Below are 17,767 nucleotides of genomic sequence, written 5' to 3' on the forward strand. Positions count from 1 at the left end.
GCAAAGACATTAAGTCAAGAAGACAATTATCTACTTTTGGGTTTACAGATTTTTCCACAAATAAATAAAACTGACTCATGCTGTCCACAGAAAGCTTCTAGACCAGGCGTCTGTTACCGTTAACACTAGTTTCTTACCGACCAAAACTCAGCGAGAGCCACAAAGTCCCATTGATGTTTAGATAAATACACTTTATTTATGTTTTTATGACCATTAAAGCATTCATTGATATCATGTAGCTTTTAAAAATATGAAACAAACAAATAACATGATTACATTTTGTTAAAACTAGTTTCTTTAAGTTATTTTACTTTTGTCAGTATCACATCCAAGTTCCTTTCTAAATAAAATACACCCTGTGTCATATGAGCTCCTCCTGATGCAACAGACTTGATTCAAAAATGCCATAAAGCCAAGTCAAATGTGGCATTTTTCAACAATATATAAAGTTATGGATAGTAGATTCAACCATTTATCATTATTTTTCTCAGTTGTCTGACATGTTAAAAATTCAAATATAAAATACTAAACTTAAGGAAGAGAAATTCCCAGAAACTGAAACTTATCCTAACCTATTATTATTATTATTATTATTATTATTATTATTTTTCCAAGACATTAGAGGAAAAAAAATAACTACCTGTGGCTCCGGAGCCTCATGTTCAGATCCCTGTACTAGACTGTATATGAGCCAGACCAGACTGCTTGGAAATAAAACATTTTTCAAACTTTGTTTTAAGCACAGAAATTCATATGACCTTTTTTAATATATATAGATTTATTCAAATTCAGTGCATGATCTGTGCATAAGTCTCTTAAACCATAGATTGGAGTGCAGCTTTTATTTTGTGTTATTAACAAAAAAAAATACAACTTTTTTTTTTTTTAATTCACAATTTCTAGAGTGTGAACTTAAGTTTTTGCATAAATGATTTAACATTCCTTATTTGCATTTCTCTTAAATATATTCCTTTAAAGGTTCATAGTTCTTGATGATGCATATAGAAAGAAAGGTACCGGTTCTAACAAAGTCAATGACAGTGAGTGAAAATGAGTATGGTGGCTTGTCTAAACATGATATTCCATTTAATTCAAGTGAGACAGGGTAGTTGGGGAGTCAGACAGTCAGTCAGATCACAGGGTCATTTACTGACCCTAATCAGATGGTAGCAGAGAATATTATAAACACCAGGGGAATAAAAAAAAATCCGAACCAGAGAAGGAGAACTGTAGAGACTTCACAAGGGTGACACTGAAGACAAGAAGCAAGTTTAAGATGGAAAAAAATGTATCAGATTTAAAAATTATGAAAAGTGAAAGCAAGACAGCATTGGTTAACCCTGAGTTCAAGTGGATATGGTAATAGGATGCTAACCAAGCTAACTGAGCATAATAAAGATGAAAAGCACCTGGAGGGCAAATACCACTCCAGTGAAAATTTGCAGAAAATGAGCAATAAGCAGTGAAGAAAAAAAAAGTCCAAATCGCTGTGATGAACTTCAAGTGCATCTTTCAGTGAAACAACACTAGTAAAAAACAGAACAGAAAACGTAGGAGTTTTTTGATTTGTTTGTCTAGCCCTATCCTATTTATTTTAGTTTCCCTCTCAAATCTAAAGAAACAGGAAACCTTAAAAAAGTAACAGAGGTTACAGAGCCTTGACACGCTTCTCCATCCAAGCTAACCTTCAGACCTCCTATTGTAATACGACTGCTCAAGAAGATGACTTAAAAGCTAAAGAAGAGTGTTTTTCCTCGTACTTAAGATGCTAGTTATGCTTTTGCATGCGCCAGTGACCCCAAGTCTTATAAGTTCTCGAAGGTCAGACGTGTTGACGTTAAAATAGTTTAAGTCACCATGCAAAAGCATTTACTTACAAAGTCATCTACCAACCTCACAGTCTTTTGGAGATTTCTCATACAAGACATTCATTTCAATTTTATTTGGTTAAAAACTTGCTTCATAAAAAGTTGTGTTTTTGGTGGTTTAAGCATGTTCTTGTGGTGTTTTTCATGTTGGATGACATATATAGGGATAATTAAGCTTATAATTGCCTTAGAAGCAGACGAAAAAACGCTAATGGAAAAAGCTTGTACCGGTGATACAATTGACTAGCTCCTTTCTCCGCTCCATTTTAATACATCCGCTTTCAGACAAATAAATGTATGTATGTCTTTGTTTTCCTCGTCTAAGTTGACATCTGGGTCAAAACTGTACGGCTGGATAGCTCCAATATTGCTGGCCATTGTTGTTGTTCTGGTATAGTTATGTTGAGGTTGCTAGAGGCTGTAAGCTAGAGGGAAAGTGTGTAAACAGAGGGACAACAGGAAATGGGGGCAGGGTTAATCTGCACCAACACTTCCGCACATAACTCAGATAAGAATTTCTTATCAACTCTTGCCACTCTGCAGAAACTATGTGCTAGAAAGCAATTTGATTTTTTCTAAAAAAAGGCAATTTTTATAATTAAAAGACCAATGGGAACATTTTTTCTATAAATCAAGGATGTTTGGAGTGCGAATTTAAAGACACATACGTATGTACGCAGATACATGGCTACTCGAAAAAAGCAAAACTGTAAATAAAAGTAATTTCTTAGCTGAATCCAACTTGTACTGTGCATTATCACAGCAGAGTTACCCTTTCTTTTTACTTAAAAAAAAAACCAAAAACATCCAACTATTATTTAAGATTATCATTAATATGGAACTCCTCTGAGATAAAGACAGAACATGTGAGAAAAAAAGTTAAGACAAGCTACATAAAGAAAGACAAAACAAATGGGTGAGTGATGGAACGAGAATATGAAGCCAAATTAGTAAATTTTAATAAAAACAAGACATGTTAACAAGCAGAATTCCACCTAAATGAAGTGCAGTATTGTGAGGACACACAGAACAGAGTAGAATAAATGAAAGATTGAGTGCAGACAAATGTATTCAGAAAGCATTAGGGTTGTGATATTGGACAGTATGTCTGTGTTACACTTATTTTTCAAATAATGGAGAGAATGTTTTACTGTTTTACAAGCCTTTCAACCCCTATAAATTATTCTGTTACAAAACTTTGTCAGTAAGGGAACATGTACATCTGTCCAATGAATCTTTCAAACAGTCACACGTGTTTCAAATGGACTGTACATTCTGGAAAAAGCCAGAGCTTGTTCCTGATAATGCAATGTAAAATTGAATAACACTGGACACGACCGAAGTCTTAATGGGGATTCAGTGTTTCTGCAGCCAAGGGCCTCTCAGGGCTCAAACAAGCAGTCCTGCGAGATCCACTTTTCGTGGAATGGTTGAAAGGACAGCTGATGAATAATTGATGTATCTGAAGATCCAGAAACAATGGCTAATGTCAGTGTGTGAGCCGCCAGACCTCCTACTTCATCTCAAGTCTTAGAATACATGACGAATAGAAAAGTGCAAAGAGATGGAGAGGAGAAAAAGTTTTAAAACTATGAATATTCTAATATTTTTTTATTTTTTTGCTAAACGCATCAATACATAGTCAAAAGCTAAAGCGAGCTTGGGATTTCATAAAGAGGACAGCAGTGGCCTGGAGGCTGGAAAAACAGCTTGTGGTCAGAGGGTCATTGGCAGAACTCCCAACCATGTCCAGGATGTCGGGCGTTGTCCTCCCTGCCATCCATAATAGCTGAAGGACCTCTAAGCATGGCACCTAACACCCTGTCTCCTGACTGCCTCACCGAGAGCTGCCCTCTTAGCCACATATGTGACCATTCTGGTTAAAACAACTCAATTTCTCATCAAAACTTCTGTGATTGTACTTTGGTTATAGACTTTGTCTGAAGTAGTCATGGGTCATCTTTCTTGAACAAATTATATCCAGTCATTTCCAACTGTGTGGATTTGGTACTAAAAGCAACTTCTACAGACCACCACCCACCGACTGGCCGGTCACTCTGGCACCACTTCCTGCTGAGGCTATTTTCAATTGTGTTATAAAACAACCACAGCCATGCTTTTGTTGGATTCTGTTAATGTGTATTTATGGCCACTAGTAAAATCTAAAAATTGTGTGTTTGCATGTGTGTGAATTCTATAGTACTTCTCATAGTTATTTAAAACTTTTACTGATCAGGTTAGAGCCGTATGTATGGTGTTGCTTTTTCTAAGACAGAACTAGTTATCCAATTAAATCTGGTAATGAGATGTTATTATTTTTACATGAAAAAAGGCTTTTCTAGGACAGTTATCTTGTGCTTAGCAACACAGGGTGGCATAAATTTTGGAAATTGGTAAATTCATTCTAAGAAAACTACTTGGTTTTGCGATCGGTTTATATATATTATGGACAGTTAATACAAGTTACAAGTACTGTAAAAAACACATAATATTTTTTGCAATAAGCTACATTTTCACCTTTCCATTGACTACTTTTTAATGAGAAATGTACAGCAGTGTGATCAGATCTGATTGTGTGCTTCAGCCAAAGCATCTGAACCGATATGACTACCAAAAATGGAGAAAATACTTTATTGTTGCGTATTCTATTTCCAGCCCTTCCTAACTAGCATACACATCTATACATGTATACATTTTTTCTTTTAGTTATTCCATAAGTTGCATCCATTGTCTCTTGCATTCCAGATCATTCTTCCCAGTCTCTGACTGTCATACTCTTATCATCCAAATCACAGAAAGTCAGTATTTTCCATACAAATGTTGTCACGTTTCCCAACCATATAGCCATGAATAAATAAATCCATATTTAATTCCAATTGCTTTGTGAAAATATGAAAGATTTTACTTTTGTTATGGCTGAACAGACAGAAAAACTTCAGTGACACTTGACTAAATAGAAAATAGTGTGAAAAAGAAAGATACTCTGGACACCTTCTTAAAATTCTTCCATTTGAATTGGCAGAATTAATTCAGCAGTTTTCTTTCTAAAGTCTTTTTTCCTTGAAAATAAAAACACGAAACTTGAACATTAAAGTTTGATTTAATAAAACTTCACCTGCATAAATAGTGGTTGAATAACTTTACAGTCAAGGACAGTAAATTTTATCTCCAAAGTATGACTTTTGTACAAATTTAGTTTATTTTCCCACCTTTCTAGGATGAATCAGCAATGTCCCTTGCACTGTGTCTTTCCCTTGTCAAGTGTGTATTTTGAGCCGGTTGATGAATTGTTTCTGGGACTCGTGTGACTCTGGGATTTCCACTACTTATTGTCCATGTTTGAAGAGTAGTCAGCTTGATAGATCGTTCTATGTTTTTATATCATGTGACAGCAGCTTTGCTGAAGACCTATTAAACTGGCTCCGTGTGTTGATTTATGCTGTGACAGAGAGGGTGCTTTTCAACTCAAATGGTGCAGGCCTGATCTTTTTATGGCTAGCGGAACAGATGGAAATCAAATGAAACTGTTTTTGGCCTCTTTAGCCCATCGGAAATCGAGCATGTCTCTGTTCAGCACACAGAGACACAGCTGAGTGTCTGAGTTCAAAATTAATCTTACTAAATTGTGAAGAATTGAGAAATATTTTTTCTTCTTTCAAACCTTTTTCAGTACCCAGCTGGTGCATTAAAACCATCATTTCTACTTTCAAATGTAACATCAAGAATATATCAAGGGAAATAGAGTTGAAACTCTATGAAAGTTAGGTTAAATATTTTCCTTTGAATTGAAAGCGTAAATACAAAAATGTGAAGAAATCGACACCGGGAAGTTGCAGATAACGCAAGATGTCTTTACTACAACAACCTATCTGACTCAAGTCTCACGCCCTGTTATGTCTCTCTCTATTTTCCTGTTTCCTGCCTCTGGCTCCGCCCCCTCCTGTCCTGTCCTGTACCTGCCTTGCCCCTGCTCCGATAGAGAGATTCACACGTGGAGAACTCTGAGCGTGGGGTATTGTATGTTTACTTCTAGACATCAACACATCCACTCCCTCCTCTCACTGTGATTCTCACCTCGGCTTTGATGGCATTTTCCATTTGCATCCCATATGACCAATGCCACGCCTAAAAAATGCGTAGTTTTAAGCTTTACTATGCAACACTTAGGAATGTTTAGCTAAAAAAGGAAATGCTCCTCATGAGAGTAACATTTGGGAAGAACCTTCAGAAAAATCTGTTTGGAATGCACTTTAATACACAGTTTCTTGGAAGTTTACCTTTAATAAAGTGCTGACACTGTACACTGTGCATCATAATTGCTGTGGTTACAAATCGCAGCGTTGAAAAGAGCCACAAAATGTGCTGTCCTAAGCAACACATATACATGGATGGAAGCATGAAAACATGAAACACCAAATATATGAGTCTCTGTGGCACACACTACTTTCCCTGGCCTCTTTTAGCACAAAAACACAAGGAGTTTAAGCTGTGCTCAGCGCCATTACACAGCCAGATCCATGTCACTAAGTGGTTGAAATTTAGGCTTCTCTACTCCTTTGAGATTTCTAATGCAAGCCATTTCCGAAGTCCTCATTTCTGCACTGTCCCCGTGCTCACATCATTAGTGTAGTGTTGGGTTCCCCTCATGGATGACAAATTATCTTAATGTGTATGATTTATCAGATTATTTGGATGCAGACTGCCCACTTAGCAGCAGCATGTTTAACTTTTTTAAAGCGCTCCTTTCATTATCATCTGTTGTTCATAATTTGTCTCATTCTTGTCAAATATAAAAACAAAACCGCCTGATTCATCTTTTCTGAAGTCCTTCATTACGTCTAATTTCCTTTTTTATTGTAGGAGATGTGTTCACTAATTTTCACATGATTTGCTTTGATCCATCGTCACAATAATGCTGTGATTTGCACGAATGTCTCTTTTCCTGTTATGAACTGAAAATACTCATTCAGGATGAGACTGGGAAGATAAAGTGTATCCCATTAAGTTGCTCTGTTTGGTGAGAGCAAGCTCACATAATTGAATTTCAGATCAGAGCAAACAATGATATAGGAATTTTCCAAAGCAAGATTTCATCCAGCGGGCCGCCTCCAGTATTAGAGAAAGGTTAATGATTTGTGAAACTTTTTAGCTTAAAATGATGTGTTTGGCTTCAACAAATAAAGCATATGTGGGTGATTAAGGGGGAGATATGTGGCAATATCTTACCAAACGAAATCTGACGCTTCACAAATATCTCCACCTACACTGTTCTGGGCTCGGAGACAATCCTGTCATGCAGCTTTTGCCTTGGATTTGTTTCAGCTCAAATCCCAGTTTACCTTTTCTGTAACTGGCATGTCTGTACTGCAGCCCGGAATTACATTTTAATGGATTTAATTTTGTAGTGTTACAGAGAAATATATGCACATGTTGAAATGTCACTATTGATGTAAGAAAGTTACTGGTTTGAGTTGAAGGTGGAATTTGAATCTTCAGGAACTCAAATCAAAATCTTAGACTCCAATTTCAGTTTAGTGTAGATCACCAAGTGCAGACTAAAGGAACATAAAAGCTTCTTCTCCTCCAATAATGTTGTCTAAAACATGGTCCATTAATTGTGATATACATTAAATTCTGTAAGGAACAATATATTCTGTAGGGCTGCTGTAAAAACAAGAAAACGTTCTCATCTATTCAAAAATTTTCAACATATATGAAGGTTGCTTTGGCTCATTTTTCAAAGTTTTCTTTTTGCGTTGACAATGTTTTACTTGTGTTTGGCTCTTGATCCAAAAATCAGATCAATCTGCATTTGTTATCATTCTGCTTTGCTTTGTGTCTGGTCTAATTTGCATTTGGCTTGGCATTCTGGGAGATCATGAAGTGACTCTGCCCCTCCTACATGCAACTGATTCCAGCTCATGCTGATTTGGAACCACAGGCGTCTATTCCAAATAATATTATTTAGAGTCTTGGAACATCAGGGTCCTGTGACTAGGACGGGTCACAGTGAAACATACAAAGACAACTGCATCTAGTGAGGTACTTTAGGGCCACCAATTGCTCAATGAAAACATGCTTGTAAACTTTGGAAGGAGTCTATACTTGGAGAAGACCCACACATACACTATGAGCTCCTCAAAAGATTTAAACAATTTACTCCTCAAAATGGCTATTTCACTAGGCAGTGCACAACATCCCAAAGCTTTTAGAAGCATTTGTTTTATTATTTATATATAGTAATATATTTAAAATCCATTCTGGTGTTTTGTTTTGCACAAAGTCATTTGTTAAAATTAGTGATACACTAGATTTCAAAATGGTCAAGATTTGACTTAGCCAAACAAGTCCGTTCGTGTTCGATGTGATGGTGCCTAGACTTATGGGTAATGTTTTACCAGGCTCTGAAAGATAAAAAAATTGAAAGCAGAAAAGCAAATATTTTTCTCAGTCTAGTTTTTGGGAGTTAGTAAGTTCACAAAATCAGAGACAACATTTTTGTAACCTGTAGGATGGAATTGGAGTGATTGGAGACAAAAACTGAATCTGGTGTTTCAGGTGTGTTAATCTCTCAAGGTAAACTTGAGCCCTTATTTGGAGGAAAATACATGCAAGAACAATGAATTTAAAGCAAAATCTATGTCTTTGTGCTTTCTTCCGATTTAGTATCTTCAAATAAACACAAGAAATACAGCTTGACTTTGCCTCTCTAATTTAGAGGTTTGTCATGCCGTTCTAGCAGTGTGTGTACCAGCAGATCCAAATATATCATGTCACTTTCAGTATTTTCTTTTTAAGTTCAACCATAAAATTGTGCTACTATAATACAAACTATCTGGCGTTCTGACAATTCTCTGCCACTAATCCTTAATATAGTCAGAAGAACAATGATCTTCTCAGATGACATTTCAGCTAAAGTAATGAATACTTCTCTGTTTCAGTAATGACAGTCACAAAGGGATTGAGACGTTTTTACTCACAGACTTACATTTTCAGACATCTGCAGGCTTTATCTCACCATTTACGAGGTGCATAGACCAAACATTAAAGAGCACTTTATGTTCTCCGTTTGTTAACGCATAACTGAGCACCAATGATGGGCCAAGACATATTTATGGAAACATTTAGAATTCACAAAAAGATTTCTAATTGGAAAAACCTTTCTAGCTTTATTATTTGGTGTCTTTTACTGATACGTATGGATGCACAGTAGTGTGCACAACCAGGTGGAGTGTTTTTTTTTTTACACCGTTTTAATATTTATGACCATTTTATGGCTTTTACAGCGGGGCTGTCAGTGCTCTGCACTTTATTAATATCATAAGGACAATGTCAGCAAACCCCTGAAGAGGGTTATATGTGTGTGTAAAGGCTGCATGTTAGTAACTCGGTTCGAATTTGGGGTTTGACTCGGTTGCAATCGTGCAAGTTTATGCCTATGTTGTGTGTTTATGAACGATTGGAATGAAACAGTAATGCATTAAGAATATGCAAGTGCCAGCCTATCTTCATCCTCCCCAGCACACAGCAGTTTCCTCCTTCACATAGATACAATCTGTGGTCGAAGTTGTGTCGCTCCTTCTGTAAATAGGAAAACAAATATTGATCCCTCTCAACTGTGCTTGACTTCCCCCAGTCCGAGATGAAGTGTGAGCTTGTGCGTGGCTCTGGTGTGTGCACACACTCGTGTGTGTTGTGTGTCCTCGAATATGATGAGATCCCTATCTCTGGCCTCTCACCAGATGAAAGGTGCATGCCAGAGGGAAAAGTTGCCAACAAGTGATTAAAGCGATAAAGCAGGGAGCCCAGTATCAAACACACTCACACACACACTGATAGGTAAAGGGCAGCAAGGACGCCGAACAACTAGCAAAGCATGATCCAACATTTCATGACATATTTGTGAATGTTTTTACCTTTAAACAATAAGAAGCAAAGTTCCTACTCTGACATTCTCCCTTTTTTTGACAAGTTATGCTCATCAAACTTTATCTTCTTGTCCATATTTTCCTTCTCTTTCTTCTTTCATTCTTCATCCCATATCTTTCTCCAAACCAGCCTCTTGGTGATGGGGGCCACAGTGGTGCCTCAGGCCGATATTTATCTTCGATTTTTTTTTTTTGCCTCACAGATCTGCCTTCAAAATTTCTGTACTTTGAACCGATGGAAAATTGAGGTTTTTGATCTTTAAAAAAAAATGGAAAAAGTTGCACTAATGTACTTTTAATACTTGAAAGAACAGATTTTACATGTTTGAGTCATTAGAATGCTATGACCAAAGCTGCTTCACAGCAGTCTGGGAATCTTCATAACTTCAGATGATACCATCAATCATCAAATATAAATTGCTGTTTCTTACATACTGTTTGTTAAATCCTTCGCCTGAAGCATCAAACTGTAAATGTATTTATATCTTTGTTTTAATCTCCTTAAAGTTAACGAACAGAAAAAAAATCTCCTGAGGAAAAAAATGCAGTTATATGGGTGAGTGAAGTCATCATTTCACGAGTCATAGAGTTGCTTATTACCTCTAATATTTTACACTGAGTGCTGACCACTTCACACCTAATGTACAGTGGAGGGTTAAGTAAATATTTTGCATATCCCAGCAGAAGAAGATGGATGGATGGATGTAATATTACAGTTTTTGTTCACTCATCCTTTAAATTTGTTAACTACTCAATAAATATCTGCCTAAAAACAAATAAAAGTAAGCTGACTGTAGGTAAATAACAAATGAAATACAAAAAAATGTTATTAAATAAATAGTAAATCATACAGTTTGCACAAGAGGACACTAAAACAAGTTAACCTTTAAAGTAATGTGGACCTTTAAATTGTAACAAGTGAATTTGACTTGCAATGTGCTAACAAGTCAAAAGTGTTTTTACTAAATCCCTGAACTAATCCAATGTGTTTGTCCTTTTCTGGGTTTTGCTCTGTTGTCATCCTCGGCCTCACCTCACCATGCTTCAGAAGACATGCTTATTCCTACTCTTATTACCTGTAAGTAGAGATTTCCCATCAGGAGCAACTCCTGTCTCAGCTCATCACGTCTTCTTTGTAGCTTTCACTGCTGTTTCTTCTGTTCGTTGTATTTAAGCAATCTGTGAAAAAAGCTAAATGAAGAGAGAATATTGGGATTAGATTTGCATGCAGAGAAACTACAGATTTAAAACAAATAATTATCAAATTGGATAATTCTGTTGCTTTTTATTCCCATACAGTGAAACCTAAAGAAATAGTTTTAAATATGTTTCGCTTTTCTTGCCTAAAACTAAAGGGCAAAAATAAGAAAGCTAAAATGTGAGAGTGATTGTGATTCGACTTTGGTCACACTGAAGCACAGACTAAAAACAGTAGTGCTTTGATTGGAGATCATTGTAATCAGTAAGAGCTTAAAGTGCCATTGCGCCATCCTGAACCGGTGGGCAGGTGGTGGAAGCAATCTACATGTCTGGTTCAAGTCTTTTCTGCACATGTGTCAATGTAGATGATTACCCTAACAAGCAGGAAGAATGACCTGTTTTTACATTACAAGCTGAAACTCACAAGAAATAGAAATCTCACAAGGACATGGAGCTGTTGTGTGACAACACAAATTCAAATTTATCAATAGACAAGCTTGCACTCATTATTTACATAAATTACTTACTTATCCACTGCAAAAGACTTGTTTAAGCTGCAGAAGTTTTCTGGCTTAATAACGAGATGCCTTTTTTGAATATTGTAAGATGTCGATTGTCCTGCAAGTTGAGTGTTTTTGCAAAATCTTAAAAGCAGATGAAAAAGCCTTGAGCACTGCCTTAAAAGATTCTTTCTTAGGGACTCCTCATGCTGCGGTGACTGTTCTACTCCACATTCACACGGGCTGTTGTTAGTGGGAGAAGGGAAGAGGACAGGAATGAGACAGACAAAACACAAAAACACTGAAACAAATACTGTGAAACAAAAAAATATAGCAAGTTTGTTAGTGTTATAAAATGCACGCATTTGAAAAAATAAAACAAGCTCTCCTTTAAAGACTTTGGATTCAACCAATCCAAAGTCAGTTAAGTTTGCAGTTGATACAAAAATATTAACTCATCATTGACTTCCTACAAGAAGTACATCAACAAAACATTTGTCATACTTTTTACATTACAAAGTTTTTTAGTAGACAATGTCAAAGTTTCTATCACCCTCACTGTCCTCTGGTCTATGATCAGGATGACTGTGGGGATTATGTTATAAAAATAAACCTGCGATAGGTGTAATTCATAAAGTAGAATTACAGATGTTTTAAGGGAGTAAAACCCCTCGATACACATTTTATACTTATATATAAACAAAAACATTATTAGATTATTGGAGACAGGAGATTGATTGGCAAGGTCTACAGCCAATTAAGATGTAGAACATAGTGCACTGTAAAAACTAAATAAAGAAATGCACTGAAAAAAGTCTTCAAGAGTGCAAAAGATGAACAGAGATATAGTGAGGGACTGTGGTACTACAATTTCAAAGACGCAGAGTGAAAGAAATGTTTACTAAAGGAAGTCTGTCTATGTTAGCAGAAAATCCTTTGAGATTAAAAAATAATATCACTGAAAAGAATCAAACTGTAGGAATGATTGTGGGGAGCTACAGTATTGTAAATCAAAAGTTGCATTAACATTTTTTAAGAAAATGTCAGGAAATGAAATGAAGAAAGCTTTGACAAACAAACCATGTCTCAACAAAACCTCAAAGGTCAGAGGAAACAAAAAACTCTACGGCTCAATTCGGAACGTCGACACATTTACATTTCACACACAGTACGCCCAAAGAAAGTGACAGATTTGTGCTGTGAAGAAGTAATTGAGTTGGTGGTCATTTCAGACCTTTACTTTCAAGCTCAGAAAAGCTCTTATGGTCCTGTTCTTTTGAAGTAATGTAAAGGGAACGCTGTAATATCATCACCTCTTGACCTTTAGCAGATGATAATAGGCCTGACTCTAAGTGCATGTACATTTACTTTTTCAAATCATTTCATAATTTATTTACGGTTAGTTTATAGATCAACAGTTATAAAGATTCACATCCTAAGACTTGAGAAAACTAAGTGACAATAATTAAGAGAATAAACAATATGTGAACTGATCAAAAGAGCATGACAAAGGTAAATGATGTGGAGCAATAAATGATTAGGTTTCTTGTGAAAGTTTGAGATTTTATTGAATAATCTGTATGTTTTAATGTAGATTTTCATTACATTTGTTAATTGTGGTTTTAGAAAGTTGACAGACACAATTAGATCATTTTCTGACTTGTGAGTCTTGTTTTTGAACAGATTGAGAAGAGGGAAGGTGTTGATTGCCATTATTGGTTGATTATACAAAATTTAAAAAAAGAGGCAATAAAAAAAATTAATCACAGGTCTCTGATTAAGTGGTTTGAAAAGACTTATACAAACTAAACAACTGTGGTTCATTGCTGTTAGCTGACCTGCACCAGGAAGTGGGCGGGACTTTCTTTGTAGATTATTAAGAGATGTAGATTATTACTTCTGCAAACAGTAAATACCTATTTATTCTATTTGCATAAATTTGTGTTTTACATGTAATTTTTATACCTTCTTGAATATTGACTTTTAATGAGTTTTAGTGTGTGGTGTAGTGTTTTTTTGTAAAAATGTCCAACACTTGCTGAATACATTTGGCTCTTTTTGTCAAATAACTATGTCTAACTTTTATCACTCCAATTCAGCTTTATGACTTTGACTATAATCCTTTCAGTTTGAGACTTTAAAATAATCTAAATATTGTGAACATACTGGTGGTGCTGCATTTGCTAGTTACCTGACTGGATCAATAGTGTGGTGGAGATTTCAACTCAAACTTCATCTGCATTGTTTGCACGGCTGTTTCCTAAAGACTCTCACCCTAACAGGTCAATGCAATTTACTGTTATCTCCTCCACCAAGTGGCCATTTCCTGCTTATTAGCTCCTTCCAATGAAGAGCCATTATAGCTTTCTTCATACATGCACAAGCACGTAGAGCTGCACACTCTTTACGACACATGCATGCACACCCTAACACAAATGCATGGACTTGTGCGCGTTTGTGCACTCCATTTCCCTGAGCCCATCAAAAAATCCCTGCAGTGAATTTCTTGAAATCCCTGCTCCTCTTGCTGTCTTCAAAGCAACAAAAAAAAAAATTCCTTCAAATCTGGTCTGAGTCCTCTCTGAGCGGAAATATCGCCAAATGTCGAAACTATCTCTTGAAACAGCCCCCCTCGGGCATTGTGACCCCAGAAGAAATTACTTTACAGCCAGAAATTGAGACGGTTAGAATGAGAGAAGTCATCAGTTTGGTTTTGCTACTTTCCCCACTCAATAAAATGTTTTCTGCTGAAAGAATAATTACATTCTGGCGTGGTGAAACTTCTGCAGGCATGATTGTACGTAGACGGAGACACCAACACTAACCTCTGAGAAGTAAATGTTGCCCTAGTCAGATGCTGCTGGTTTGTCACAGCAGGTGGTGTGTGAGATGTGCACAAGCTGTCCTCGGGGGGCTTCTGCAGGATTGGATGGTGAAAGCAAACACTCCAAGATCTTTTTTTAGACTATTGGAAAGTCCAGATGAGGACACTGGAGAAGTGGTAGAGGACACAGTCTTGTGCAAAAACAAACCTCACATGTTTATGGTCAGCATGCAGAAATTCAAAGAATGACCATTCAGATGATGAGATGAAAGATTTCTTCAAAGGCTTCATTTCTATGTTAAGTTTGGTTTTGATGTAGGTCCCCAGAAAGTCTGTGCCTTGCATCAGTGGAATATCCATCTCATTTTCATTTTATTTCCAAAAAAGCATTCTGTCCTTCAAACCTCTTACATTGTATTCAGTGTCAGTCTTTCAATGATGTTTCTGACTTCTGAAATCCAATTAATTCCCTTTTTGGCTATACAATCAACACATAATATTCCAGAAACACAACATTCTGTCGATTTTTTGGAATAAAAATCTTTTAAAACTTAATACTAATACAAACATTGTAGTTCAATGCAAGAACTTGTTTTAAGACAATAAATCTTTAATATCTCAAGTCATTAGATCTTGAAAACATTTTATTTTAAGCAATATCTCTAAGACTAGTGTGATGACTCTTAATTTATATAATGTTAACCAATTAATCTTAAAATATAGATTTCTAGTTTGGTATTAATTAAGCAAGATATAAGGATAGTTGGACTGTTATAGCTCTCAAAATTGGATTTTGTTTCTTTTTTTTTTAGAAGAATTTTGTATTTACATTAATATACCTACTTTAAAGTCCCCTTAATTAATTTTTTTATGTTCCCAGTGGGGTTTTAATTATGACTGTGAAGTTTTTAGCAAAAATTCCATATCCTAAATGTCTTAAAAAGCCATTTTTCCTGTTGATCTGAAGCCTTCTTTTCCAAAAACTCCTCTGTGTGGGCGTGGCTTGTGGTGCTGAGCTGCGTGTCATCTTCTCTTCTCCGGCCCCTACGCTATAGCTGGGCTAGCTATCGTGATGCAAGCAAGGCTCGGGAATTCAAACAGAGTTTTTCTGCAACTGTTTGATTGGCGGTGATTTAAGAGGAGAGATACAAAAACAAAATGATTTTGTAGTATATTTTTTTCTCTTTCAGAAGAAAAATGCCACACATACATGTTAAAAACTCAAAAACATTATTTTTATTGGAGGGGGACTTTAAAGATATATATATATAGTTGCCCTAAAGTAGAAATCACACCAACACACATCACATCAACAATTAAAAAAGCAAATCAAATGGTAAAAGACAACGTTACATTTTACAAACGAAAACACATATCCCCCCAAAAATAAATAAAATTAATAAATTAAGTAAAAATAGAACGTTTTGCAAAACAATAGAAATTTCCAGAATTCAAAATTAAGTGTTTAAAAAAAAGAAACACAACTGGAAACCGGAAAAGGGATTTGATTGATTGATTGATTGATTGATTGATTGGTTGATTGATTGATCGATTGATTGATTGATTGATTGATTGATTGATGAGTTTTTTCAAATGTGTCTTCAATGTCTGCTTACTTCACAAAAGTTCTATGATCAGCACAGAACACATCGAGTATTTCTTTATGCCAAATGACTTTCAGTAGAAATGACAGACAGATCTCCTCATCCAATCCTACCTTTTCTCGCTTCCATAAAAGAGAGAAGAAAAAAAAAAGACATTTCGGAAAACAAAAGTAATTTCCCAAATGAAATGTTAAACAATGAGAAAAATTTGTAAATTTAATATAGAACTTCACTGATTTGATGATGACATTTGTCCAACATTTCAACTAAAACTATTTGGCATGAGGTGATGCTGGATAGACTTTGCCAAAAATTCAATGTCATCCCCCCATCAGCGATGCCTAATAGTATCTACCTCATTCGGTTTGTTGTTGTGTTTTTTTGATTAGTGATTCGTGTTAAAAAAGGAAATATTTGTTACAGAAGTTGTCATGATTCAGCAAACATGACTGAGTGACACCAGTAGAAATAGCTAATTTAGCATATTCAAAGTTATTCCTGAAGAATGATTATTTTAGATTGGGGAGTGAATATGTTTGTGCATGTCTCTTTCTGTCTCTGAGACCTCCTCCCCCCCTCATCTCTCTCTATGCGCCTTAATCTCTCCCTCTGTTGTTGAGTTTGCTCCTAAATCCTGTGATACACAGATGAAAGTTTGTTTGGGCTTCGCCCGCAGCCTCCTCCAGAGCTGCTGCTGTCATCTGGAGGTGACTGACTGCCTGTCTGGCTGCAGCACTGCCCAGGGATGACCTCAGGATATTTGAGATATCTAGCTGTCAAATGAGTGGCTGAAGCCAGTCCTGGCATAATCCAGGAGTTCTGCCAAGCCCTCGACATATGAACTAAATGTCATTTCCCCTGTTAGATTTGATGCCTGCAGGTTGCCCTGTGGGTTTGCCAAGAATAGGCCATAATAGATGCAGTTCCCTGTGCAAACATCCATGTCTCCAAAAGAGAAATACTAGCCGTCCATGTCTGTAACCCTTACGTTACCAAGAGAGTTCCAGTCCAAAACATACATTGTATTCTGTTTTTATATCATTATGTGTATTTTATTCAATCTTGGACACTTTTGGTATATCTGGTCAAAAATGACAACCATTAGGAATGACTTGAGGAAACAGTTAATGTAAAAAATGTAACCCATGTACATCCTGTCAGATGGAAACACAGACCTTGAGTTCCCTGGAAACTGCCACTAGATTTTGTGTCTAAAATTAGTTGATAATTTTTGCAGTCTCAACACAGATGCAATTGTTTTTTTTATTTTTTTCTATGAGCTTAACTGAGTCAGAAAGAAGAACTGTAAGAATTATAAGAAAACAAAGCAGGCACAAAGAATCTTTCAAACCTATTGACACATAATCAAAATAATCAACCGAAGTTTGTATTCTTTTTTACTAATATCGCAAAATAACAATAGAGTATTAGAGACACCATAAAATACAAAAATAAATACATTTACGTGAATAAAGTGATTAAAATTATTAGAAAAAAGTCATAATTTTACAAGAATATACTAGTAGAATGATGAGTAAATGAGTCACTATTGTACAACATTAAAGCTTAATTTCACAAGTCTTAAGTTGAGAATTTCTTACATTAAAGTCATACTTTATTGAGGTAAAAGTCTGTTTACTAAGAAAAATAGAAACAACAACGAAAAAGAGCGAATGTTGAGTTTCAGTAAGAGAGACGTAGAGCGCATGGTAAATGGTTACTTCACCACTGAATGAATGAATAGCTTTATTAATCCCGAAGGAAATTTAATAGCGGCCAGCTGCTTGTAAACTCCACACAGACATAAAACAAATACAAATAAATAAAACACTTAAGATCTATC

General features: G+C 35.9%; 1 protein-coding gene across 12 annotated transcripts in view; it reads left to right on the plus strand.

The window, feature by feature from the left end:
- Window positions 1-17,767, plus strand: part of ptprt (protein tyrosine phosphatase receptor type T) — a 304,805-nt gene that overhangs the window by 199,432 nt on the left and 87,606 nt on the right. For 5 of the 12 annotated variants that reach the window (XM_024269996.2, XM_024270001.2, XM_024270003.2 and 2 more), the window contains one exon: window positions 5,848-5,880. The exons of 3 other annotated variants lie outside the window; for them this stretch is intronic. In XM_024269996.2, coding sequence (XP_024125764.1) covers window positions 5,848-5,880 — 33 coding nt within the window. Of the gene's footprint in view, window positions 1-5,847; window positions 5,881-10,844; window positions 10,875-17,767 lie in introns of all 12 variants that reach the window. 4 more of the 12 variants (XM_024269998.2, XM_024270005.2, XM_024270007.2 and 1 more) reach the window with 2 other exon arrangements.

Source organism: Oryzias melastigma, linkage group LG5 (assembly GCF_002922805.2).
Source record: "Oryzias melastigma strain HK-1 linkage group LG5, ASM292280v2, whole genome shotgun sequence".
Classification (NCBI taxonomy): Eukaryota; Metazoa; Chordata; class Actinopteri; order Beloniformes; family Adrianichthyidae; genus Oryzias; species Oryzias melastigma.